Source organism: Vicugna pacos, chromosome 13 (assembly GCF_048564905.1).
Source record: "Vicugna pacos chromosome 13, VicPac4, whole genome shotgun sequence".
NCBI classification, from domain to species: Eukaryota; Metazoa; Chordata; class Mammalia; order Artiodactyla; family Camelidae; genus Vicugna; species Vicugna pacos.
This window is the reverse complement of record NC_132999.1, coordinates 47766198-47791891: the sequence shown is the minus strand read 5'-3', so window position 1 is coordinate 47791891 and position 25694 is coordinate 47766198. Positions and strand designations below refer to the sequence as shown.

General features: G+C 34.2%; 1 protein-coding gene and 1 long non-coding RNA gene across 4 annotated transcripts in view; one reads left to right on the top strand and one right to left on the bottom strand.

The window, feature by feature from the left end:
- PHACTR4 (phosphatase and actin regulator 4) overlaps positions 1-25694 on the top strand; it is a 74608-nt gene that overhangs the window by 16962 nt on the left and 31952 nt on the right. Inside the window, exon 1 of one of the 2 annotated variants that reach the window (XM_006197079.4) lies at positions 18800-19093. The exons of the other annotated variant lie outside the window; for it this stretch is intronic. Coding sequence (XP_006197141.3) covers positions 19048-19093 — 46 coding nt within the window. The 5' untranslated portion in view covers positions 18800-19047. Of the gene's footprint in view, positions 1-18799; positions 19094-25694 lie in introns of those variants that run through there. 2 annotated transcript variants of the gene reach the window in all.
- LOC140700742 (uncharacterized) overlaps positions 3518-25694 on the bottom strand; it is a 41535-nt gene continuing 19358 nt past the window's right edge. The window contains exons 4-5 of one of the 2 annotated variants that reach the window (XR_012079361.1): positions 6223-6392; positions 3518-3678 (exon numbers count right to left, since the gene is read on the bottom strand). This is a non-coding gene — a long non-coding RNA (uncharacterized lncRNA). The remainder of the gene's footprint in view (positions 3679-6222; positions 6393-25694) is intronic. The other variant, XR_012079362.1, reaches the window with a different exon arrangement.

Below are 25694 nucleotides of genomic sequence, written 5' to 3'. Positions count from 1 at the left end.
CTCATAATATTCTTTTATTGTTTCAACAAATTTACTTTGCCCTGCATATGCTCTTTTCCCCAAAAGTTGCTTTCCTTTGTTTGTTTTGATCTCTTTTATGTTAGAGTTTTGGTCTGAAGTCCAGTAATAATTAGCTTTCTGCTTGTGATTAAGAGTGGGAAGCTTTAAATTAGAAGGTGTAAATGCATAGGCTGGGTTGCCTTTGGGCCTTACCGCAGGGTGAGCTCCTGTGCCTATTGTAGAAGAACATCTCTATCAGTATCAGGATTCAGAGTCTTCTCATCACTGGATGGTAGGGGTGATGAGGACTTGGGAGGGTTGCTGCATTCGACAGTAATTATACATGTTTACTCAGTTCCTCTCAGATTTTCATTCTATATTCCCACCATCAACTGCCTTTTGAATCCTCCAGTCCAGAGATCATTTGTTTTATCCCTTCCAGAAAACAGGCCTCCAGAATTCTGCCAGAGTTGACATAGGACTGACATTCAAGGTCATGGAGTGGGGAAGGTGATAAAGGAATCAAACAGCTTTTACCCCTTATTCTCTTTATTTTATTCCCTTTCCCTTCAAAGAGACCTGGTAGAATACAATGAAAGTATTCATTGTTAATCTATATTAGTATATACTACCAGGTTTTTTTTTTTTTTTAAGTAATGACTACACTGTACATAAGTGCTGGGAGAAGGAATGGTCCAGAGAGTGTATGTGTACAGTTAGTTGCTCTGATGCTTCATACTCCTACTGCTTTTTAAAATGGCTCATCCCTGCTTCTGCTTTGTTTCCTCTCCCTTCTCAGGTGTTTATGGGTTAACAGCCATTTCCCCCATAGCGTGCCAGAAGAAAAGGGACTGAAAACCTGGCATAGAAAACTTCTTGGAGTAGGAGAGGATCTGTATATACTAAATTGCCTTCCCAAAGTGTTTTAAATCTTCTGACAACTTCATTAAGTTTCTGTATAGCCTCCTTTCCACAGAAGTGAACACAGTTTGTTGGGGAAAAATGTTTAGGTATGTGTTTAATGAAATAATTATTTAATGAGATAAATTACTGATGTGAAGCCTGAATTTAAAGCTATCTACAAAGGCTTTGTTGATATGCATGGTATTCTGGGAACAGATTGAACAGATTTACAGGGTAGTATCTCCTTTAGATTAGTTTGTATCACATAGGAAATATGAGAAGCAGTTTGTTGAAGTAGAAAACAGAAGCCATATCCTAAATAAATAAAGCCAATTATTTTCTTCCTATTTGGTATCAAAATATAGAAATCATTATTATGTTTTAAAGAGGGTTTTCCTAATGTTTCAAGGACATTTGTTAAATGTCACTTTAAAGTTTATGGGAAGAATTTTTGTGATGTTATCATGTTGTTACCACTTGAAGCTCAAAATGTGCTAATAACACAGTCCTTCCCTCCCTCCTCTTTAAGAATGAAGGACAAAACATGAACTTAATTAGTTTTGAGATTCTTAAGGTGTAGGAGATAAATTCCTCTAGAATTAAACAATGCCAAAAATGATGTTCTATTTTTTTTCCTGTGATGTTAAGTAGAAATTTAATATAGCATTATTGCACATATATACATTTTATATCTTCTGTCATTTTATTTCCTAATAAGAATATAAACTTAAGGAGGGCAAGATCTTTTTACTGTTATATCCCACTGCCCTATAATAGGCAATATTTGTATGTATTTCTTATAATGGTTTTAAATTTTTTGCATGAGATAGAATTTAAAATCTTAAGGGAAATAGAATTCATAGAACACCAGTCTCTATAAACTTTAATAACACAGATGCCCTGTAATTATTTTTTCTGTCAGTAGAGAAAGATGAGCCATCATGGTAGTAATGAAAGCCTGAAAAGTAGTAATGCTGACATTCTGGACTATGTCCCATAGCCTCTCACCACTTTTCATCACTTCTGACTGCTATTTACTCCCTAGAAAATCATAGCAAGTGTGATAGGTGGACTAAATGTGTAGGTGGTTTTCCATCTAAATTTATTTCTACATACTGAGCCCTTATCAATGTATCACGAATACTGCATAGGCAGTGATTATAAGAATGAAAATTAAAAGGGAGGAATGGGAAGGATAGATGGCTTTCTTTTATCATTTTCCATCTTCCTGTATGGTTTGAATTTTCTAACTATGTACATATATTACTTTTTGTTTTTCAAAATGTAGAGGGATTTTATCTGGGTTGTAGGTTTAAGGGCATTTTAGTTCCTTCTTTATATTTCTCAGTGTTAAAAATAAAATATATACCGACCAAATGACCCAATCCAAAAATGGGCAGAAGACCTAAACAAGCAATTCTCCAAAGAAGACATACAAATGATCAATAGGAACATGAAAAAATGCTCCTTATCACTAATTATCAGAGAAATGCAAATCAAAACTACAATAAGGTATCACCTCACACCAGTCAGAATGGCCATCATCCAAAAATCCACAAATGACAAATGCTGGAGAGGCTGTGGAGAAAGGGGAACTCTCCTACACTGCTGGTGGGAATGCAGTTTGGTGCAGCCACTGTGGAAAACAGTATGGAGATTCCTCAAAAGACTAGGAACATACTTACCATATGACCCAGGAATCCCGCTCCTGGGCATATATCCAGAAGGAACCCTACTTCAGGATGACACCTGTACCCCAATGTTCATAGCAGCACTATTTACAATAGCCAAGACATGGAGACAGACCAAATGTCCATCAACGGATGACTGGATAAAGAAGACGTGGTTTATTTATACAATGGAATACTACTCAGCCATAAAAACCGACAATGTAATGCCATTTGCAGCAACATGGATGCACCTGGAGAAGTCATTCTAAGTGAAGTAAGCCAGAAAGAGAAAGAAAAATACCATATGAGATCACTCATATGTGGAATCTAAGAAAAAAACAAAAAACAAAAACAACAAAAACAAAGCATAAGTACAAAACAGAAATGGACTCATAGACATAGAATACGAACTTGTGGTGCCAGAGGGACAGAGGAGTGAAGGGGTAGACTGGGATTTCAAAATTGTAGAATAGATAAACAAGATTATACTGTATAGCACAGGGAAATAATATACAAGATCTTATGGTAGCTCACAGAGAAAAAAATGTGACAATGAATATATATATGTTCATGTATAACTGAAAAATTGTGCTCTACACTGGAATTTGATAGAACATTGTAAAATGATTATAAATCAATAAAAAAGTTAAAAAATAAAAATAATAAAATATATAAAATAATTTCTTAAAGGAGGTTAAAGAGAATAGAAGGACATTATTAAAGGGAAATTAAAGACTGTCATAGTCATTCTACATTCACAGCTTACCTGCTACACCTAAAATAACCACTTTATAACTCTACTTAATATTGTGTCCTTTAAAAAAATTACATATATATATGTGTGTGTGTGTGTGTGTATATGTATATAATTATTATTTCTATGAACTGGATTCAGCCTACCTTACCAGACTCAGCACAATTGACTTTTTCCTTATCCATTCATTTGTTCAGTATACACTGAGCAAAGTCAGCAAGGCAGCATATCTTAACAGTTAAGCCCTCAGGCTGTGGAGTCAGATGAACTTGAGTTCAGATCCCAGTTCTGCCACTTCTTGACTATATCCTTTTGGGCTCTAAGATAGTTACTCTCTTATCTTCAGTTTATCTGTAAAATATAAATATGAATTTTACTTTTCCCACAAAGTTGCTATAAGAATTAAATGAATTAATGCTTGTAATGCTCTTAGCATAGTAAGCACGTAGTAAATGTATAATAGGTGTAATATTCTAGGCACTAAGGGTATAAACATTAATAAGATGTGATCCCTGTTCTTACGGACCTTTCAGTCTGTGTTAAACAGTTACAATATGCTCCCTAGAATTCCTTTAAAAAAAAAAAAGTAAGGTTAAATGAGATACAATTTATATACAAGAAAATTTACCCCTTTTAGGTATACAGTTCTGTTTTTTGACAAACAGGTAAGGTCGTGTAAATACCACCACAATCAAGATACAGAGTACTTCCTTCACCCCCAAAACTTCCCTGCTTACCTTTTGTAATTAGAATTATACAATGTGTAGCCTTTTGTGTCTGGTTTTTCACTTAGCATAATGCTGTCGAGATTCATATATATTGTTACATGTATCACTAGTATTAGTATCTTTTCATGCTTTTTCCAGCCTGTCATAAGGTTGGAATCATATAGTAGCTTTTTCATATGTAGTTTTTTCAGATTGACTTGTTTCACTTAGTAGTATGCATTTAAGATTCCTCTATGTCTTTTCGTGGCTCAATAGCTTCTTTCTTTTTACCACTGAAAAAATACTCCATTGTTTGGATGTATCATGACGTATTTACACATTGACCTATGGAAGAACATCTTGGTTGCTTCCAAGTTACAGCAGTTATGAATAAAGCTGCTATGAACATTTGTGCAGGTTTTTGTGTGGACAGGTTTTCAGTTAATTGGGTAAATACCAAGAAGTACAGTTGTTGGAATGTATAGTAAGAGTATGTTTGGTTTTTTTTAAAAAACTGTCAAATTTTCTTCCAAAGTGGTTGTACGTACCACTTGGCATTCCCATCAATGAATGAGAGTTCCTGTTGCTCCACACCCTCACCAGCATTTGATATTGTCAGTGTTTTGGATTTTGACATTCTAATAGATGTATGGTGGTAGCTTATCAAGGTTTTAATATGCAGTTTCCTTATGACTAATAATATTGAGTAACTTTTTATGTATTTATTTGCCATCCATATCTTTTCTTTGATGAAATATCCAGATCTTTTGCTCTTTTAAAAAATTGGCTCATTTTATTATTATTGAGTTATGAAAGTTTTTTACATAGTCCCCATACAAGTTTTTTTAATAAGTGTTATCCAAATGTTTTTTCCCAGCCTGTGGCTTGTCTTAGTGGGAGTTTTTAATTTGATGAAATCTAACTTTTTCTATTTATGGTTAATGTTCCTTATCTTCTAAGAAATATTGCTTAACTCAAGGTCAGAAAGATTTTTCTGTATTTTTCTTCAAGATGTTTTATAGTTTTAGGTTTCACATTTAGGTTAATGATTCTTTTTGAGTTTACTTTATGGTATGGTACGAAGTTGAAAATATTCTCCATTGTCTACTGAATTACTTTACATCTATGTTAATAAATTCCTGATGCAATAGATAATTTTCTACAGAAATGTAATTTACCAAAGTGACTCCAGACATGAAAATCCCGTATAGACTGATAGGCATGGTAGGAATGGTATCTAAGCCCAGTGGATTTTATTGGCAGTTTCATTCATAGTTTGAAGAAGCAGATAATTAAAAGCTATATCAACCACAGTAGAAAAAAAGATAGAAAGTATACTCATTTATTTTATGAAGTTAGTGAAATTTGATAACTGAAAGCTGACACAGGTAGTACAAAACTAAGATTGACATTTGTCCTGTCTGACATAATGAATATAGTTGTAGAAGGTCTGTGTAAAGTCCTGGTAGAGTAAATTCAACAAGTCATTATTATATTTTTTTCTGATTTCAAAAAAATACATATTTCTTCCAGAAAATGTAAAGCGGCATAAAGAAGAAGATTTTAAGTCACACTTAATCTTTCCACCTCGTGGTAACTACTGATAACATTTTGATATTATCTACTTCCATGATTTTTTCCAGAGCAGTTATCTGTATAGTTACGTGTTTTTAACATACTGATTTAGAACTGCTTTTTTTCCTCATTGGATATGTCACTTCTCTCAGTATATTAAAAGAATATGATCAAGAGGAGTTCTTTCAAGATCTAAGGCTGTTATATTAAGAAAATATAAATAATAGCACATTAGTACATGATAACTCAAAAAACAGGAGGAAAATGATATACTCATCGCCCTAGATGACAAAAAAATTTTATAAAATTCAACTATTTCCAGCTAAAAGCTTTTATTACACTAAGAATAGGGTAATTTATTTTTTTCCTGAAACATTTAAATAATAAGCACCTATATTTCTACTCAGTTGATTTTAAAATTGGTTATATTAGGGCACATTTTATAAAAGTTAGATATAATCTCCTTTGACCACTACTGTCCACTGACAACCCGTAATGTGACTGTTGTGTATATCCTTTTAGCTCATTTTTTTCTCCTATAATATGCTATTAGATACTCCTTTAATATGACAAACAATAGCTATCTGAAACCAACAGACACTACCACACTTACCAGTGAAATACTGAAGAAATGTCCACTAGAGCAAGAGCAAGAATGCCCACTGTTACTTTGTTTAACATTATTTTGGGGTTCTTAGTGCAGTTAAGATGATCAATATGTTTCCATTAATGAACAAAAGAAGTATATATTTGTTGACCAAAAAATATTCCCAAGAGAATCAGCTGAAAAAGAGTAATAAGTAAAATGGCTGACTAAATGCGAAATAAATGTTTAAAAATGAATCGTTAAAAATGTATATATATAAGTAGAATAAATTGCATCTAAATATCTACAAATGATCTTAAGAAGTACATAACCCATATGATAAAGCTAAAAGGTTGCTATAGATGAGTAAATAGAAGCATTTTGTCAAGAAATAAGAAAATTTGTTAGTGTCAAACTGCTCTTCTTTAGTGATTTATGATGCCATTTTGGTCAGGCTAAGTTTTGTGAGATCACAAGTGTATTTTTGGACTACATAACATAGTCTGTTCTGTTAAACCCATCTGTCAATTTTTACACCAGTTTGACATTATGTTTATTATCATAGATATCTTTTAAGGTCTAAGAGAATATCCCTTCATTATCCTACTTTTTCACGTTTTTCTTGATTATTTACCTAAAGAAATAACCTTGATAAAGAGCAGTGCATACAGCACAGTGTGTATGTCACATTCCCATTTAAAAATGTGTATTTTATTAAATAAAAGAGAACTTTAAAGTTCTTGAAATTTTTACGTTTTAATATTAAGTGATAAGTAAATTTCCTTAATTAAAAAATAGGTTTCCTCAGTATGGAGATTCCTTAAAAGACTGAAAATAGACTTACCATATGATCCAGCATTCGCACTCCTGCTAAGCATGCACTTTACCACTGCGCTATACCCTCCCTCTCCCTCTTCAGTTTAGAGCTCAATAATCAAAGGGCTTGAATAGCAAGAACAAGTAAGAATTGCATCTTATATAGTAAAAGATAAAAGTGGCACCAAAGAAAAGACATTCTTGCTGAGGTGAGGAGCTTGGCTTAATACTACAGATGTGTGTTTGTTACTTTTAGTTATAATCTCATAGTGCATCGGTGGCTTAACATTGGTTACAATGAAGTACAGTTAGTTTTGCTTGATAATTTATTGTCATACACTGCATACCCTAACCCAAACCAAAAGGTGAAATAGCAGTTGGGTGTATGGCTGAATGATTCATTCATTCAATAAATTTTTCTTGGCACTCTGCCCTAGCTGCCATGAAGGAAAAAAAAATGAATAAGATACAGTTTCAGCACTCAAAGAGAAGATTAAGAACTATTTATGTGAGGCAGAATAAGTGTTTTTACATAGATGAAAAGAATTGTGTTATTGAAATTTCATGCCATTATTCAGCATGACTTGTATTTAAGAAAATTATTCAAACGAAACTTGCTTCCATAGCATCTTTATTGCCTTTTCTGTATCTGTGTTCTTTGAACAGTTTAGTATTGACAACTTTAAGGAGAGTTTTTTTGTTTTATTTCTGTCTTGTATCCAACAGGAAAATTAGTTCTGAACACAGGGAAATAGGAAAAACTGGAGGCTTTCCAAGTACCTTAGAGAGTATGCGTAGACAGTGCATGGTAGATGAAGCGCACTTTACGTTGCTAGTAACCATCGCCTCCATTAGCAGAAATACAGGTTAAAGGTGTGAGCCTATGCTTCAATAACTTGAGTTTCTCATGAAACACTGGGACTGAAGTATTTTTGTTCTAGGTTTGATTTGAGGGGTGATAGAACTGTCTCTGTCCCAAATAGCCAACTTTTTTTGATTAAAGACCTTTTACTTATTTTCTAAGAAATTCCTTTAAAATTGATTTTGAGATAAGAAACATTCTTGTTTGGTGGTTATACTGGAAATATCAGGAATAAGCTAAGAGGACAAATTTTTGGGTTTGTTTTTAATTTTAACATTGTCATTTTGGGCAATTCACATAACTGCTCTGTACCTGAATCTTTTATTAAAATACTACCTTCTAAAATTTTTATAAAGGTTAAAAATAAATGCCCTTATCTAAATACCTAAGAGGTATTATGTGAATTCAAAGTATATTTAGTAGTACAAACTGTCTTGTAGTAGTTAAGAGTGGAAATTTGCATTCAGATTACTTACATATGAACCTTAGCTTTGCCATTTATTAGCTATGAACGCCTTGGACAAGTTTACCTCTGTGTGATTCAGTTTCCTCATGTATTAGACAGGGATAATAAATGGTATCCTTCTTACAGGCTTGTTTTAAGAATTAGACCATACATGCAAAACAGGTAGAATAGTCCCTGGCACTATAATATGTGCTCAGTTCATGTTAGCTGTTATTATTCATAGAGAATGGGGAGAAGGAAAGCATAGGAAGTTGAACTTAATCTTTTCCAAGTTTTAGCTTTCTTTTTCATCAAATCTTTTATTAGAATGGTATGTAACAGTAGATGATTTTGAGTTTAGTATTATTTTATTTCTTTATGTTCTGATTTTTGGTGAAAATTTCTACCATTTAGTGAAATGATCAGAAACCAGGAAACAGGAATGAAAGGGAGAAGAAGCAGAGATCACAAATCAGACTTGAGTGATTAAAAACTGGAGGTGCTGCTTTAGTCCTTTTGTTTCTCTTAGGAGCTAGAAAAAAAGCAGAGGTTTTTTTTTTTAAGTCAGTTTTTTATAAATCTAAAAGCTGCTTTAATTAAAAGATTGTGTTGCTGTAAGCATCAGTGGCAATGCATTTATAATATGTAACCCATAGCTAAGCTAGCAAGATAATCTCACTATGTCTGTCTTTTTCTTTCCTATTTGTCATGAAACTGTTCAGTGATTTGTTACAGTACGTTCAGTACTTACAGGCCTGGCATGTGTCCTAACACAAATACTCCATAACCTGAAACGGGAACCTATAGGCTAAACTAGTGAAAGATCATACTTTCCCTTTGCCTCCCACCATTTAAAAAAAAAATGTGTATGTGTGTGTATTATTTATTTATTGAATGCCTGCTATTTGCTGAGCAAGCAGTATGTTACTTACTGAGGATATAAAGACAATTTCTGCTTTCAAAGAATGTAGGAGAGACAAGTAAGTAGATAATTATAACAAAAGTGATATATACCCCTATATGTAGAGATAAGTTCAGAGTAACTTTGGGGCACAGAAGAGGGGTGCATGATTCAGTCTTAAGTATAGAAAAGTAGATGTTCAAGGAAGGAGTCCTAGAGGAAGTGACACATAAACTGAATTTTAAAGGAATAGGAGTTAGCCACATTGGAAATGGAGGGGTAGGACATTCCAGGCAGCTAGAACAGCAAATGCATAGATAGATAGACCTGGGTGAATATGTCATAGTTTGGGAACTCCATATGGTTTGGAATAGGACTAAAGACAGCAGGCGTGGGGGAGTGGTGAGAGAAAAGGTTAGGTAGAAATATAGGCATTGGGTCAGATCTTGAAGGATTTTTTTATACGCTGTGAAGAACCTCATCAAATTTGTGTTGTTATAAAGGTCATTGTGGCACCACTGTTGAGAATAGATTAGAAAGGAATAAAATTGGAGTCAGGTAAGAAGGAAATTATTAGTGCCCTAAACACACATGAGGATGTCACATTTGAAATCTGTGACCCACAAATAAATTCTGTCAGACTGGGAAGATGTATAAAATTATTTAAAGATATAGAAGGCTTTTTATCTCAAGTGAATAAATCCCAGAAGAATCATTTTAGCCCTTTATATTTTTTCTTTTCATTCACTGAAAATGAATGCAAAGAAACTTGGTTGTCAGCTCTTTGGATTTTAGGATAGGTGGTATTCTAAAAGTTCGAGGTGCTTAGGCCTTAAACAAGGTGAGTATGGGTACAGTGTTTAATAGCTAATTGGATCCCGTTTGATGTAGGACTTTTTTCAACAAAAGAAATTATTTTTAGACTGAAAAAAATAATAATCAACTTTGCATCTTAGATGATTTTATTTGGTGATTACAGTTAACAGACTCAGTAGCGCTAATAAAGATTTGGACTAGTTAGACAGGTAAGCAAAGGGACAAGTTGTCCATATTTTTCTCATCTCACTACATTGTTTTCCTAAAATGTTAATGTGTTTTACTGTTACTTTTTTTTCAAGATTTAAAAGCTAAGGTATATATAATCCAAAGCATTATTTCTCTTCGGATTTAGAAATTATATACAAAACATTTTTTTTCTCCTGTGTGTGTGCTTCACTTCCTAGGCTCTCTTCTTGTGAAAGATTGAGAGTTTTGAGAGAAGGGAATGGTATATAACAGATGGATATTTGGGGGAGGGTATAGCTCAAGTGGTAGAGTGCGTGCTTAGCATGCCTGAGGTCCTGGGTTCAATCCCTAGTACCTCCACTAAAAAAAAATTTATATATAAATAAATTAAATAAATAAATTACCTCCCCAAATAAATAAATAAAAATTGGACATGTTAAAAAAAAAAAAAGATGAGCTTTGAAAAAAAAAAGATGGATATTTCATACATGGAAAATAAAGAATAAAGTGCATTTGAATTACTAGCTGGAGCAAATTTGATAGAAACACTGTTTATATGGTCATCCTTGGTTCTTTTGCAGGAATTACTATTGACTCACAGTGTAACCAGGTGTTCATTACTCATAATTTTTATTTGGTAGATGATGAAGTCTATATTCTCCTGCACATGTACTGATTTAAAGAGATTTCTTGTTAGAAAATTCTAAATAACTCTTACAAATGTTATAGCTATCACCAGATACTTATTTCCACTGGATATGTGGCTGAGTATTTAGATTTCTTTCTCACTCTCTTAAAGTGAAACTGAGGGCCAGATGAGTTAGAAAAGAGCTATGAAAGAGAGAGAAGGAAGGAGAGAAGTGGCGGTGGCTAGTAGTCATCTCTCTGAGTCATCAGCAATGAATGTCACTTTACTGGAGAACATTCAACATTTTAATTCCTGTGATAGGCAGCTCCTTGATTTCTGACTGACTAATTTCTACACATTGATACCTCCAGATTCCTTAATAGAGGCCAGTTGGCACTTCGTTTTTATGAATATCATGTGGTTTTATAAAGTACTTTTTTCTTTAAGATTTCTCAGTCACTTTCACTGTAACTACATAAAATCTAACTTCAGCTCATGAAAAAGTACTATTTGGAGTAAAATATTAAATGGATGGCTAGTAAGATGGAGGTTGTTAATTTTCAATTGGTAACAAATGGATATAATTCTCAGTAAATCTTTAAATTGAAATAAAACCATTCTTTGTTAGGCTTTGAATTGTTATTAACAGTCAAAGACTTTAACTGAGTGTTAGTAGAAAAAGAAGTAGTAATTCAGCTCTAAAGAGTATCAAAGATTGTGAATATAAATAGCTCAATAGTTTGTAACTGAATAAAAGGAAACTTTTTTTTAACTGTCAGTGTTCCTTCATGTGTACTGCCTTTGGTAGTTGGTGTTTAGTAGTTGATGCCATGGAAAATAGACACCATGTACTGATGAGATATGGACTTAGTGCTCTGAGGTAACTGTTTTGTTGTTACCGGAAGACTTGTAAGTGAACTTTAAAAATCCTCTAAGTTCAGCATGTCTGATAGAGCTTTGTGCAGTGATGGAAATATTGTAGATCTGCACTATCCAGTGTGGTGGCTACGTGCAGCTACTGAGCCCCTAAATGTGACTAGTACAACTGAAGAATTGCAAATTGTGTTTCATATAAATGCAAAAAATCATAAGTAACTAGTGACCACAGTATTAGACAGCACATTTTTAGATACCTGAGAACTGAGGAGCCCATTTGATACTGATCAGTCATTAAAATATACCATACTGTAATTTATATTTATTTTTAATATGTTAATTGAGACATATGTTGTTTATTTCTTTTATTTCAGGTCTTTGTTTATATATCATCTTCCCAACAAGGCCTTTCTGCTTGCACAGTTTATAATTTAGCACCCTCTCTCTCAGCCATCCTATTTCCTTTTCCTGTAGCACTTACCACCATGTAACATACTAGAAAGAAGGCATGAATTTTCCCCTCTTTGTATCCACTGCTGTGTTTCCAACACCTAGAACAATACTTGATATTTTCAAAGTGCTCAGGAATGTTTGTGGAATGAATAAATGAGGATTGTGGTTTCCCAATGAAACTCCAATTTGTTAAGCACTTACTTTGCTTTTTTTTTAATTTATTGAAATATAGTTAATTTATAGCATTTCAGGTATAAGCGAAGTGATTCAGTTGTACATACATATATATCCTTTTTCATATTCTTTCTCATTATAGGTTATTACAAGATACTGAATATAGTTTCCTGTGCTATATAGTAGGTCCTTGTTATTTATCTATTTTATATACAGTAGTTTGTATCTGCTAATTAGACTCCTAATTTATCCCCCTCCTCCCTTTCCCTTTGGTAACCATAAGTTTGTTTTCTATGTGCATGAGTCTGTTTCTGTTTCGTAAATAAGTTGATTTGTATCATTTTCTTGGATTTCACATATAAGTGATATCATATGAAATTTGTCTTTCTTTTTCTGACTTTGTTCACATAGTATGATAACCTCTAGGTCCATCCATGTTGCTGCAAATGGTGTTATTTCATTCTTTTTTATGGCTGAGTATTTTGCATTGTATGGCAAGCATTGAGTTAGATTAGCTGTATAAAGTGCACATGGCCACTGCTCTTTCCCATAATAAAACATTTCTTGAACCATTATTTGAAACAGAACGCTTAATTGGTTGAATCGTTGATTTGACTCTGCTGTAGAATTTGAGAACCAGAAGGGAGCTGGGCAATAATGTGATTCAACTGCCTGATGTTACATTGTGGGTGAAAGTTTCATCAGTATCATTTGTATCCTTTTCTCACTTTTCTTTTTCCCTCATCCCCACAACCTGTGAATCTTTATACTCAATTATTTTTTCCCACATCCTCACATCTCCATTCAGTTAATTCTCATTTTCATCTAGGCTTACCTTTCCCACTGACTCTACTTTACTCTGATGAACTACCTAAATCCTTAACCCAACCTAGAGAAACTCTTCATCTTTCTTAACTGAAATGTTCCTATTTACTATAATTTTGTATAACTAATTCCTCAATTCTAGAAGCATTCTTGACCATTAGGGCATCCTTAAGAACTTACTGTCTTTAAAACAAAAATTTTTAAAGAAAGCAAAAAGACAGAATCTCTGTAGCTCCAATTTCCTAGCCTGAGGTCTTTTATTCCATGGATCTGAAAGCAGTCCTTCTGGGCATCATTTCAGTTTCTTTCTCCCATAAACACAGTCCAACGTATTGTAGGTTTATAAGCATATATATTACTTCATGCTGGTCATACGTACAGCCACTGTGACACAAAAGCATATCAGAACCTCCCCTCTTTTTCCTAAGGAACTGTGGTGTTTAAAGGTAAGCATTTAGGGGAATCATTTATATAAAGAATCTTAAGTGGGGTGAGAAGGAGCCAAATATATTAAGCACCTTTGGTCATCAGACTGTAATTTAGAGATTTCTCTTGTTTAATCCTTACAAAAAACTCTGGGTACCTATCTCCATCTCGCGTAAGTTAAGTAAGTTGTTCACTCACCTCATCAGTAAATGGAAAAGTTGAAAATTTACATAGTTATGTATATGTAACTCCAAAGCCCCTTTCTTCCATGCTGCCTTCTGGAAGTGGGCATAGGCAGGGAATAAGAGTTACAGTTTTTGATGTAGAATAAGAGACAGGTGTGCTCTTTTTTTTGCATCCAGTGAGCCAGCCACAGAAAGAAACCAGTGTTATTTGGGGTAAGAGAAATGAGTATCTGGTGGTACCAGTGGCCCTCCCTTAACTTTAGCCTCTTTCAGGCTGTTCTTTCAGGTAGTTTACATGGGGTATAAATGCATTCTGCTAAGGATCTTCACCCTAACAGTCGTGACTATATGAGAGTTTATGTAAACATTCACCTGACACATTTGTCTTCTTTGAAAGTTGTTACTACTTATAAAGCAATAAATTCTTAAAAACCATCATGAGCCTGCCATTTTTTTCCCCACAGAATTTAGAGGTTCGCATCAGTTCTCAAGATTGTTTGGAATGCTAGAATAGTCTGTGGTCTTCACGTTTCTTCCAGCCTTCATCTGTGGCACTTTTTACCTTCATTGCTTTTGTTACTAGATTCTGTGAGCAGAGCTTGAAGTTGAGGGATGCTGTTTCTTTCCTTGCAGTCAATGTTAATAAATATGTATTATGTGTCCACTGTGCACTAAGTTGTGCCAAGCACTGAGGGTTTAAGTATAAATACAGCTTGATCCCTGCCCACGGAAAGTTTCTGGTCTAACAGAGAAGTCTGAAGATCATTGCAATTTAGAGCGATATGCACAGCACTGTCAGTTACAATCACCTCTTTACCTCTCCAGCCTTATCTCTTGATGCCTGTACCTTTTTCCCACCTCTGTCATCTGTTCTAGGACTATTGACTCTTTCAGGTTTTAGATGTCACTTAATTCAAGATCTTTTCTTTGATCTCTCAGGATAGAGCTAGATAACCCCCATGCCCACAAGTATGAGTTTGCTTAGCACCTAAGTACTCATCATGCTCTATTGTAGATGCTGTTTACTTGAACTGTAAGCACCTTATGGGCAAAAATTGTTGGTTTTAGTTCCAGCACATCGCTAGGCATGTAATCAATGATCAGGAAATCTTCACTTGAATTCTGCTTGAGTGACTGAGGAAAGGCTTATAATAGTGGAAGCAACATTGGAACCAATTCTTAAAGGATGGATAGGGGTTCCCTAGATGAATCTGGGAGAAAAATTCCAAGCCAAGGGAGCAGTTTGTACAAATAGATGAGACAGTGAAGAGTTTACAAATGACTGGCAAGGCTTTCTCATATCCACATGGAGTTTGAGACATCAGTTATTAACTGTAGGATATTGTCTCTTATGCAGAGTCAGCCAGACTAGATTAGAGTTAGATCATGGGGTAAAGAATAGAAAGATGCTCCCTCCCTCAATTATATATCCAGAAGTTGAAAGTCAGTCTTTTACTTGAATATGTATCTATATGACCTGTTAATAATTTCCGTTAGTCCACCTTTCTTAGAGGAAAACGACTTTCTCCCCAACCTCCTACTAGAGCTCACCTTCTTGAGACATCTCAAATTTAAGAAAGCAATGTGCTGAATTAAGCTGAGGGAGATATAATTGAAATAGCTAAGAGCTTACTCTCTCCTAGGTAATCTGATTTATTTTGGTACTTTAGCAAAAAAGTATATTTAAGTGGAAGCATTATACTTCTGTGATTGATCTTATAAACTGTTTATTGAAAATACAATGCATGTTCTCATGGTAGTGTGTGATATGAACACTTGCCAATAAAAAGCTTTGAAATTGTAAATGTCACTAAAGGTTTTGAATGCTCAGCAGTTTTTATAAGAAACAGGTTTTTTTTTGAGGGGGATGGGTAACTCAAGTGGTAGAGCATGTGCTTAGCATGCCCAAGATCCTGGGTTCAATCCCCAGTACCTTCTCTATAAATAGATAGATAGGTACTTAGATTCATAGATACATAAATAAATAAATCCCTCCATGCATCCCCCTGCCAAAAAAACAAAACAAAGGCTCTGGTTAGAGGACTTCAATTACTGTCTAAATCTAAGCTGTAGCTTAGATTCCTTTGCCTGTTAAACTCTATAAGGCCTTTTGTGCTCTTTCCGTAAGATAGGAAGAGATTCACAAATTTTGGGGGTGGTGGGGAAAGGTAATGAGGCTTTTTTTTGAATGGAGGTACTGGGGATCGAACCCAGGACCTCATGCATGCTAAGCACGCACTCTACCACTGAGTTATACCCTCCCACAAGATTCTCAAATTTTGATCTCTTACTTCCTCCATTCCTTGAGACAGTAAACTGTGGAGGAAAAGTACTCTAAAAAGAGAATATCTTAATTAGGTGATAAGAGGAGAGGGTTGTCTACTTATAAAGTTAGGGAGTTACCTTTGCATTTCTAAAATACAATGCATGGAAAATTAGAATGAATTCAAGTGTTTGTTAAATTTTAAAACCATCAAAAGGCCAATATCTTTCCCTCTTGTCTGTGTGCTTTTGTTGACACAAAGTAAATATTATTAGAATGAAACTGAAACATGCTGGTTAGGGAACATATATTGGCTTGGTACATAGGCAACAGAATTAGAATTTCTGAGAGCTTTGTCATTGTTGTAAAGTATGGACTTCCTTGGGAAATGAATGTATCTTTAGGAAATAAATATTACCTTAGCCATTTATATGAGAGCCAAAGTGAGTCCCGGAGTTAGAGTCTGGAGACTTGCGTTTTAATTTTGTCTCTGAGCAAAGCATTTAACCTCTTTGATCCTCAGTTTCCTTCTTCTGTAAGGAGTAGGAGATTGAGCCAGATGATCAGTACAAATCCTTTTTTTTTTTAATCTTTGAGTTTATTGCTACTTTTAAATACCCTAGGTTTAACAGTGAGCCAAGTTAAGATGGGCATTTAAATTTGGCAGGTGGTAAACAGCAGCCATCCAAGGATCCTTAAATCTGTCTCTTCTACTCTTACATAGTTCTGTCAGCATAACCTAGATTCTGCAGTACTGTTTCTGGGCTGTGTGTGTGTATTTAATGTGCCTGGTTTGAACTAATCCACAATAATGCACATGTCTGGGCTGTTCCACCTGCTTAATGATTCTGTACACCAACCCTGATTGTGTTCAAACTTCCTCCTTGGCCTGCTTCTTCCTGATTTGCTCTCTGGATTCATGCTACAGAATGTCATTCTCTTCCGTTTCTGACTAACCTCTTTGTAATGACCAGGGTTTTTTTGACATGTACCATTGTCTGGCTGCTCCTGATCTGGCCTCTCCTTCTTCGACTTTTTTTTTTTTTTTTTAATCTTGACAACTGTGATAAGTACTGCTTGCATTTATTGAGAGCTTTTCATGTGCCAGGTACATTACAAAGTGCTTTATTTATGCTCGTGTCATTTAATCCTTACAACTGCCTTGTAATGATAAGTGATATTGTGCCCATTTTATAAATTAGAACACTGAAACTCAGAGAATTGAAGTAACATGCCTAGTGTTAGCATGTAGTGATAGATCTAGAATTAAAATGTTAGTCTGCCTCCAAAGCTCATCTTCTTAACCAGTCTGCTGTATTGTCTCCTTGATGATCATAACTGCAATATGTTGAGCACATACTAGATGCTAAGCAATGCATTTGCCACCTTTCACCTCTCGTTTTACAGTAGTGGAAGGGCTATATTGCACATGATCTACTTTTAGGCTAATAAATATAGGGGCCAGCTTAGAAGGTATTTGATGTTCTTAGATTGGAGCATTCTTTCAATGTAAAATTTCAATGTATTTTTCCTTTTACTCTTTCCTATCTTAATGGTGAGTATCATAGTGAGTTTTTCTTTTTCTTGACTACTGCCAGTATTAACAGTTGAATGTTGCCCAAGTGTACACTATTTTTTCTTACTGATGCCTTAGTGTTGTCATTTTTTTTAGTTGTTACCTTTGCTGTTTTTTTTAAATCAGAAACGGATAATGGAGAATGAGGAACAGGTCCTAAGGAAAGGGGAAAATCCAAATACTAGAAATCTTTCTGGAAGCTCAATTTGAAGAACGAAAATTTAAACTAAAACCTAGTTTTTTTGGGTAGCTGTCATTTGTTAAAGGAATATCAGGGCTTTGACCAACAGAGGATTTAACCTCACTAGCCTTAGTTTTCTTATCTGATAATGTTGTAAATAATATATTCTTCACAATGCCTAGTTAGTTGTGGTGATAATTAAAGGAAATAAACTGTGTAAAATTCCTTAATATAGTGCTCAAAATTTTTAATTCCCCCTTTATGTTCAGATGTTAATTCATCAAGCTGTATCCTTAAGATTTATGTATTTGGCTGTATGTAAGTTAGTTATAGCTCAGTAAAAAAGAAGAATCAGTGTGCAGGCTGGCCCCTTCATTGCTACATGTGGTTAGCTGATACCGCTCATGTATCATATACAGCATGTAGGGCTACTCCTTTTAATTTTGTTTTCTTCAAGATCATTACTGAACTTTAGCAGAAAGAGAAATATTGCATAATACCTTACAAATATTCACTCCAAGTTTACTATTTTAGTAAGCAAGCTTTTCAGAAACATCTTTTTATTTTTAGAAAAGGTATATTTAATCCCCAGATCTTGTTCCTAATGTTAATTCCCAATACATAGATCTCATCTGGCTCTGAGTATGCCACTCATAGGTAGGAAATACAATTTTAGAGCAAGCAGTGAAATGTCCGAACAGTCGGATTTGGAGGCAAACCTGTGTCTAAAAAATATCTTTGAATGGGCTTCTGTTCCCATTAGCCTGCTACGTGTAACCCTAATGTTTTCTGTGTGATTAAATTTACAAATTCTTTGCTAAACTCTTAAGCAGCCTCCCTTTCTTCGTGGCTGTGAGTCTGGAGAGTTGTAACCAAGCTCAGTGTCAGGAAAAGTAGGTGTGGACTTTCAGGGCTGTGCCGCCCAGCAGCGTGAATGTGGTCCGCAGTCTCCTCCCCTTCCTGCACTTCAGCTCTTCACTGCGAACTCTGGAATGACAGGCATTCCTGCGTGAAGAGAGCTGGCGTGAAGACATATTTGTAAGAACCACGAGTGCCTAGTCCGGGATACAGGGCAACAGAAGCTCCAGCAGATTAACTGACCTCGTGCCATTTCCCGATGCTTGGCAGTGACATTGAGAGAGGAGTACATGTCCCCTCCTTATATGGATTTATCGTTTAAAAAAGTTTGCTTTGGTCCGGCACGGTTTGTTGTGAGACACATCAGACAACATAATCATGGGGCAAGCTGACATCTCCAGACCGGTAAATCCAGATGGAGTTGGTGAGTAATAGAAGTCAAAGGAACAAAATCTTGATGGAGGCAAGGCAAATCTAGGGCTGAAGCTGAATATTTTATAGGGATTTGGATGTGATGATTTTGATGCTTTTAACTTTGGGACATTGATAATTTTGTGAAGAATAGATGAAAAATATAAGTTAATTTTTCATTCAGTTATATTAATTTCACTCATCATTTTGTTTTACTTGGTCCCTTTAGACTTTTTAAAGATAATATTGCTAGGAAACCATCTGTTAATATCTTGCCCTTGGAGAAAGTAAGTGCTACAGGAACTTGTGTTTAGAAATCAGTAGTGTTTTACTGCTATTTTGCAGGGCTCTAGCAATTGGTTTCTATATGTGGTGTAGAACTAGAACTGTTGACTTCTATAAATAGGACCGTTTTTAAGATTTGACTTAATTTTTTAGACTCAGTTATGCATTTTCCAAATAAGGCTTTTTCCATTGTGCCGGTGTTTCCGTTTCTCATAAGCAACACTTGGTATAAACATTTCTGAAGTCAGTTCTTTATATTTTAGTGTTATTGTCTCAGAAATAGCTAGAGACTAGGCTGAGAATTGTAAGTGTAGCCAGAGCTTCAAAGCATATAAGTGAAGATTCATTTTCCCAACATTTGGGGTTTTTTATAGGATGAAGATGGAGAGGTAGGAAAGATAGATTTAAGTGGATGTTCATTAAAAGTTTGCTAAATATAAGCAAAGTAGGGGAAAGCCTATGAATCATCCCTTGACATTATACTATATTTTTAAAAAAAGGTTTATACCTTCTCTTTGATTTATGAAGCAGCATAAAGCATGTTCAGTCTCAGGCTGCTTTTTTTCCACAAATGAATAGTGTTGGCAATCTTAAAGAAAAGCATAAAGTGTGGGAACACAAGTAACACCCCCAAATGTGTCTTGTGATTTAATGTGATTTAGTTTCAAAGGTATGTTTTCCCTGAGAACTTGTCAGATGAAATTCCTACAAAGTATTATTTTTCATGTTTTACTGAAACTAGGCACATGGATCACAAAGTGAGTCATTCAGCCACAGATTTTTAGGACTGACGTTAGGACTAGACTTACTTTACCTGATCACCAGGGCTGAGTCCATATCAATTCACTTGCTCACTTTTTGTTTTTCTAAATGAAATATTTTATAAATAGAAAAAGGTATCGAGAAAAATATAAAGGACCCTCTGGGGCCACTACCCAGCTTAAGAGATGAAATTAAAAACAGATATATCCCTCCCCACCCCTCTTCCTGTGCCCACATTCCCTTGTATAATTCATAGATGACTATAAGCTATTTTAATGGACAGACTCCACTCTATCATTTATAATTCAGAATGTATTCTGTTTGAGCAAATCAAGGCCAGTTCATGAAGGTGTAACGTTGATATGTAAGATGAATATCATTACTGTAAAGTCTTTTACCAAACAACAGTTTCTTAATGAAATGAAATTTTAAAACTATTTCAAATGGAAAAAAATCTGAAAAAATATATTTGTTAAAAAAATAAAATTGTAACACTGTACCCTAATGATACGAAGATACAGTAAGCTAAGAAACTTTGAGTCTGGGCTACTTGTGAAATCCTGCACTATTCATGAAAATTTTTTTTATAGATCTGTAAGTGTTATAAAGTGAAAATGCATTAAACAAAATTTTTATTTTTTAACACATAATTTTTAAATTGTCCTACTAGTAATTGCTATTAATTTCCCCTGCCACCTATTCCTATTGTTTCTTTTTTTTAAAATTAGATTTATGACAGAGACAAGTAAATAAGCCAGAGTAATACATAATGTCGAATAGCATCAGTTTTACATATTTTATGTTAAATTATTAATGCACGTGTATAATAATTTATTAAAATTGTTATTTGGGTGCACTTTTTTTTATTGTTATACTTTACTGGTATGGCTCTGTCCTGGGTTACTCTAAAAAACCTTTCATCAGAGATGTCAGTCACGACTCAGACTTTAGTGAGCCTGTTTCACTTCATGGCTGAACATATTCAAAAGGCTTGTTTATGAAATAAAACAACTAATAAAAAAATAAAAAGCATTTCAATGGATAGGTGTCTGAAATATCTTACTAGATTTTTTGGAAGGATAAATGTAGAAAGTAAGACTTAGATCATTTCTTTAGTTCTAGGCCTGTAATAGAGTAGTTAGTTTTGAGCTTTAAAATTGATGGCACTGGGTTTGGCAAGCCAAGTCATACAAAAATAAAAGAATGAATGAATGTATTGAAATGATTTCTTACTATTTTCAAGCCACTGTGAATGTGGCAGACTCTGAATAGGTATGATTCCTGTCTGTGCCCTTAAAAAGTTTACTTTCTAGTTAAGAATTTAAAATATTAAAAGTAAAAATCCAAAATACTTAAAATTTATTTAAGATAAGACATATTCCTTTTTTTAACGTTATTAGACTCCCATGGCTTATGATGGAAGTGTAGAGCTGTTAACCAAGAAGAGTCTACTTTTAAATAAATAACCTTTACATGAGGACTCATGCAAATTTATGAGATGTTATGTCAGTATCCAGCTATTGTTTTTACCATACGATCTTTCTAACAACAAGTGAGCTAATGGAGTATTTGAATGCAAAGTAGAAATTTATGCTATGGTGTCCATTCAAGGAGATAAGCAGTTATCGTCAGCATTTCATATAAAAAAATTATCCTGAAGTTAAATGTGTCCACAGGAGAAGCCTATAGATTTACTGAGATGAAACGTTCAAATAATACTTTGTAGTTCTTGATCAACATAAAAGCTGTTTCTGTATTCACTTTAATCCTCCACTATTTATCATATTAAAATGAAGAGCTAATTAGCACATGTCCTTAAATTAGGCACAAGACCAAAGAATTTTAATAAGCTCTACCCAACCATTTAGTCTGGAACTTTTCTTCTCTCTGCCTTTCTGTTCCCACTCTAGCTTTTTTTTTTTTTCTTTTTTTGAGCCCCAACATATACCTTCTACTCACTAATTAGCCTCCCCCCAACTTTTCCTTTGTATGAGAATATATTACTTTAAAAGATACTATGTTGTAATATTTCTTATTTTCTGTATTCCTTTTCCACACCATTTGATTCATTTTGCTCTGAAATTTGTTGTTATGGGTTCTCATTCATGAGAATGGGAGTAGTTATGGGAAAGGTGGTTTAGAAATATATTGTTATTTGGAGGCAAAATCAGTAGGGAAATTGCTGGATGAGTAAAATTTAATGTAGCTTTATAACTATTAACATAGGAATAAATAATACATGGATTAATTAAAAGTAAACTACTTCATGAGACTTGGAAGAAAAATTCTTGGTATTGTTTGGTCATCAGAATTATGAGAGACATTTCTCAAACCTATTTTGGTCTAAAAATAAATACTTTCTTCCGAGAAAGAAGGAACAGGCATACTTTCCTCATGTAATCCAGGAATCAGGAGAAAGTGACAGTATAGGGATCTGTCATGGACTCTTTACAGGATTTTCTGTTGTTATTGAATGTAGAATACCAATCAAAAGTTATTATTCCCTCTCTCTGCTTCAGTAGGTTTTCTGAATAGCCTATTGTCACAACAATGTATTCCTTCTTTCTACTTGCAAGTTAACTTTGGTAAATTTAAGGGCTTTTTCCATGAGAGAATATACTTCTTGGCACCTCACTATAAAAACTTTCTCTCAACTTGATATTTTTGTCAAAAAAGTATACATACCAAATTGCCAGAGTAAAGCAGCATCACTTCTTGATGCAGTCATGATCGGAGAACTGTTTCCCAGAGTTAGAATCTCAAACCTAACTGTACCTGCAAGTACAGAAAGAGACCTTTTCCCTGACTATCTTCTTGAGTGTTTTACCCAATTCTTTCTACTTCCCAGAGGTCAGAACTATGCAGTATTTCCAAGGGAAGTTATTGGGCCTGCTCTGGACAAAGCTTGCTTTGTTCATTAGTGGCAGGTTTTGCTTTCTGTAACTTTGTTGCCGTTTTCTAAAACAGTTCTTTAAATCCAATAATAATCTTCTTTTAGAAGGAAAAAAGAGTATAAATACAATAGAGTAAGTACCGTAAATTACTGTTCTCCATTGACAAAGTTCTAATGCTGTTAAAATGCTTGTGTAAAAGCAAGATCTGTTTCAAGCTAGATGAGCATAAAAGATAATTAGACAGAGCCATTAGATTATAGAAGTAACTAGTCACAGTATATGTTAGGTCAAGCCATTATGCTGTATACCTTAAACCCGAAAAAAAAAAAAAGATAATTGATACCTCTTCATAATGGAGTATGTATCTTGTTGCACAAAACTATGTATTTTTAAGTTTTGGACAAATAGCTGATTATTAAAAATTTTGTGGGTAAAATCGAAGAACTTTAAACATCTTAAATCTACACATTCTTTAAAACCCGGTAAAGTATAAGAAGTAGGGATAGAACCAAGACAGTCCCAGTAATTTTGTTGGTTATTACTAAGTCTAGTGAAGGGGAGAGGATAGTGAAGGCTATCTTGAAAACTAAGTTCTCTATCAATTCCAAATGTCTGTGCCTTACCTTTGCTTCCAACATAGATGATTAAGAATTGGTTGTAAATCAGATTCTAAAATGAACACTTGTGGGGAGAATATAGCTCAAGTGCTAGAGCACATACCTAGCATGCACAAGGTCCGGGGCTCATTCCCCAGTACCTACTCTAAAAATAAACACATAAATAAACGTAATTACCTCCCACCTAAAAAAAAATAAATAAGTAAATAAATAGAATAAACACTATCTTTGACCTAGTACTTAACTGTTTAACCTTGTTTTATCCTTTATTTTTAGCAAGTAATGTAGGTATAATATGTATCTGCAGCAAATAGGTAATGAATATTTTAACTGAAGATGTAAAATGCTAAGTAATTTTTTAATAATGCTATATATTTATTTAAAAATCACTCCAGAAATGCATCTGGAGCAACTGAACTTGAAGTAAAAAACTTAAATTAAATGTTGACAAGGAAAAAACTGAATATTGAAGGAAGAAACTACTAGAACTCTGCATAATACATGATATAAGAAACAAGCCTATGAAATGTGAGGTGCTACAACTTGAAGGAGGGACTAAGTAGTTTAAATACCAGGGCATAGTTTCAGGATACTACTCAAACTAGAACTCCAAACTATAATTTAGTTAGTTATCTTCCTCTCCCAACCTCCACCCCCTCCAAAAAATACCAAGACCTCCAACTCTGTGACATGCTTTCCTAGTGGCCTGCAGCTGCATGACTCAAAGAAAAAGGTGTTTTCTTTGGAACACACAATCATAAAACTATAGCCAGCATTCTACACCCTGTGTTCTGAAGGACAAAGGGAAATGAGAGGAACGACCTTGTTTGGCTCTCATGGAAAATAGAGTGGGGCCATAAGAACATATTAAATTCCATAGTTGAAACAAAAACAATGAGATATCTAAATATGACTCCAAGCCTGTATTTATTCTGTCAAATTAGAAGTGGGAGGGAGATGGTCAAAAAAATCAGAGTTGTTGAGAACAAATGGTTCATGTGCAAATTTGCTTATGAACAGACTCGCCTCTCTAAGCCCTTTGTTTATGAGTACAGAAACAAAATTTGAGATGTAACTGTATCATTAAAAATAAAAAAGAAAGATGGTTTCTAGATACCTGAATATACTTTTTGTTGTATAATTTATTCTCCTGTCAGTTTCTCTTTCTTTCTATTGTAGTTTTCTAAGCAATGCAATTGAATTTCCTTCATGTCAGACAAAAATTCATAGTAAGAAGCCTGAGCTAGTGTACCAATTTTAATGGATCCAAGAATGTTACAGAGATGAGTAGCTTCACTTAGATCTAGTCAGCCACTGCCATCAAAGATTTATGCATACTTTAAAACACTTCACTCTAGCTAAAAAATTTACACCTGGTGAATTTAGATTACCATTAAATTTGGTCTCTAACTCATAGCAAAAAAAAGGGTGGGTTTTTGTTTTTCATTTTTCAGTTTTATTAAGTAGAATTGTTACAATTTGACTGCGCATATACAATATATTGCATGTAAATACATGTATACAATATAATGCATATATTTTTAAAATTTACATGTATGTACTGTTCATTGTTTCTAAGAATAGTTTAGAGCTTTAGCTTTTTAAATTTACATAGTTATCAAAGGAATAAAGCCTACCACAAAATAAAAATCAACAGAATGCAGTAATCCAATCATAAAGGACAGTGCTTACACATATTCAGAAAATCAGTCATCTAAGTTATAAATAATAAGTAGTTCATTTGTGTCCTTTGTTTAAGATTCCACATATGATTAGTATCATATGGCATTTTTCTTTATTCTTCCAGCCACGTCACTTAGAGTGACGATCTCCAGGTCCATCCATGTTGCTGCAAATGACATTAAAAAGGGTAGTATTCTTAAAAGATTGTAGGACTCGAAAGTGTTGTTTGGGTAATCCAAATCTACTCACTTTAACATGTGTCACTCCTCCAAAAACCAAAGAAATATGTCCTTTAATGGTTTAATTTGCTTAATATTTCAGACTATGATTTTCATGTGGGAAATAACTCATCTTTATAGGAGCCTAATGTTTA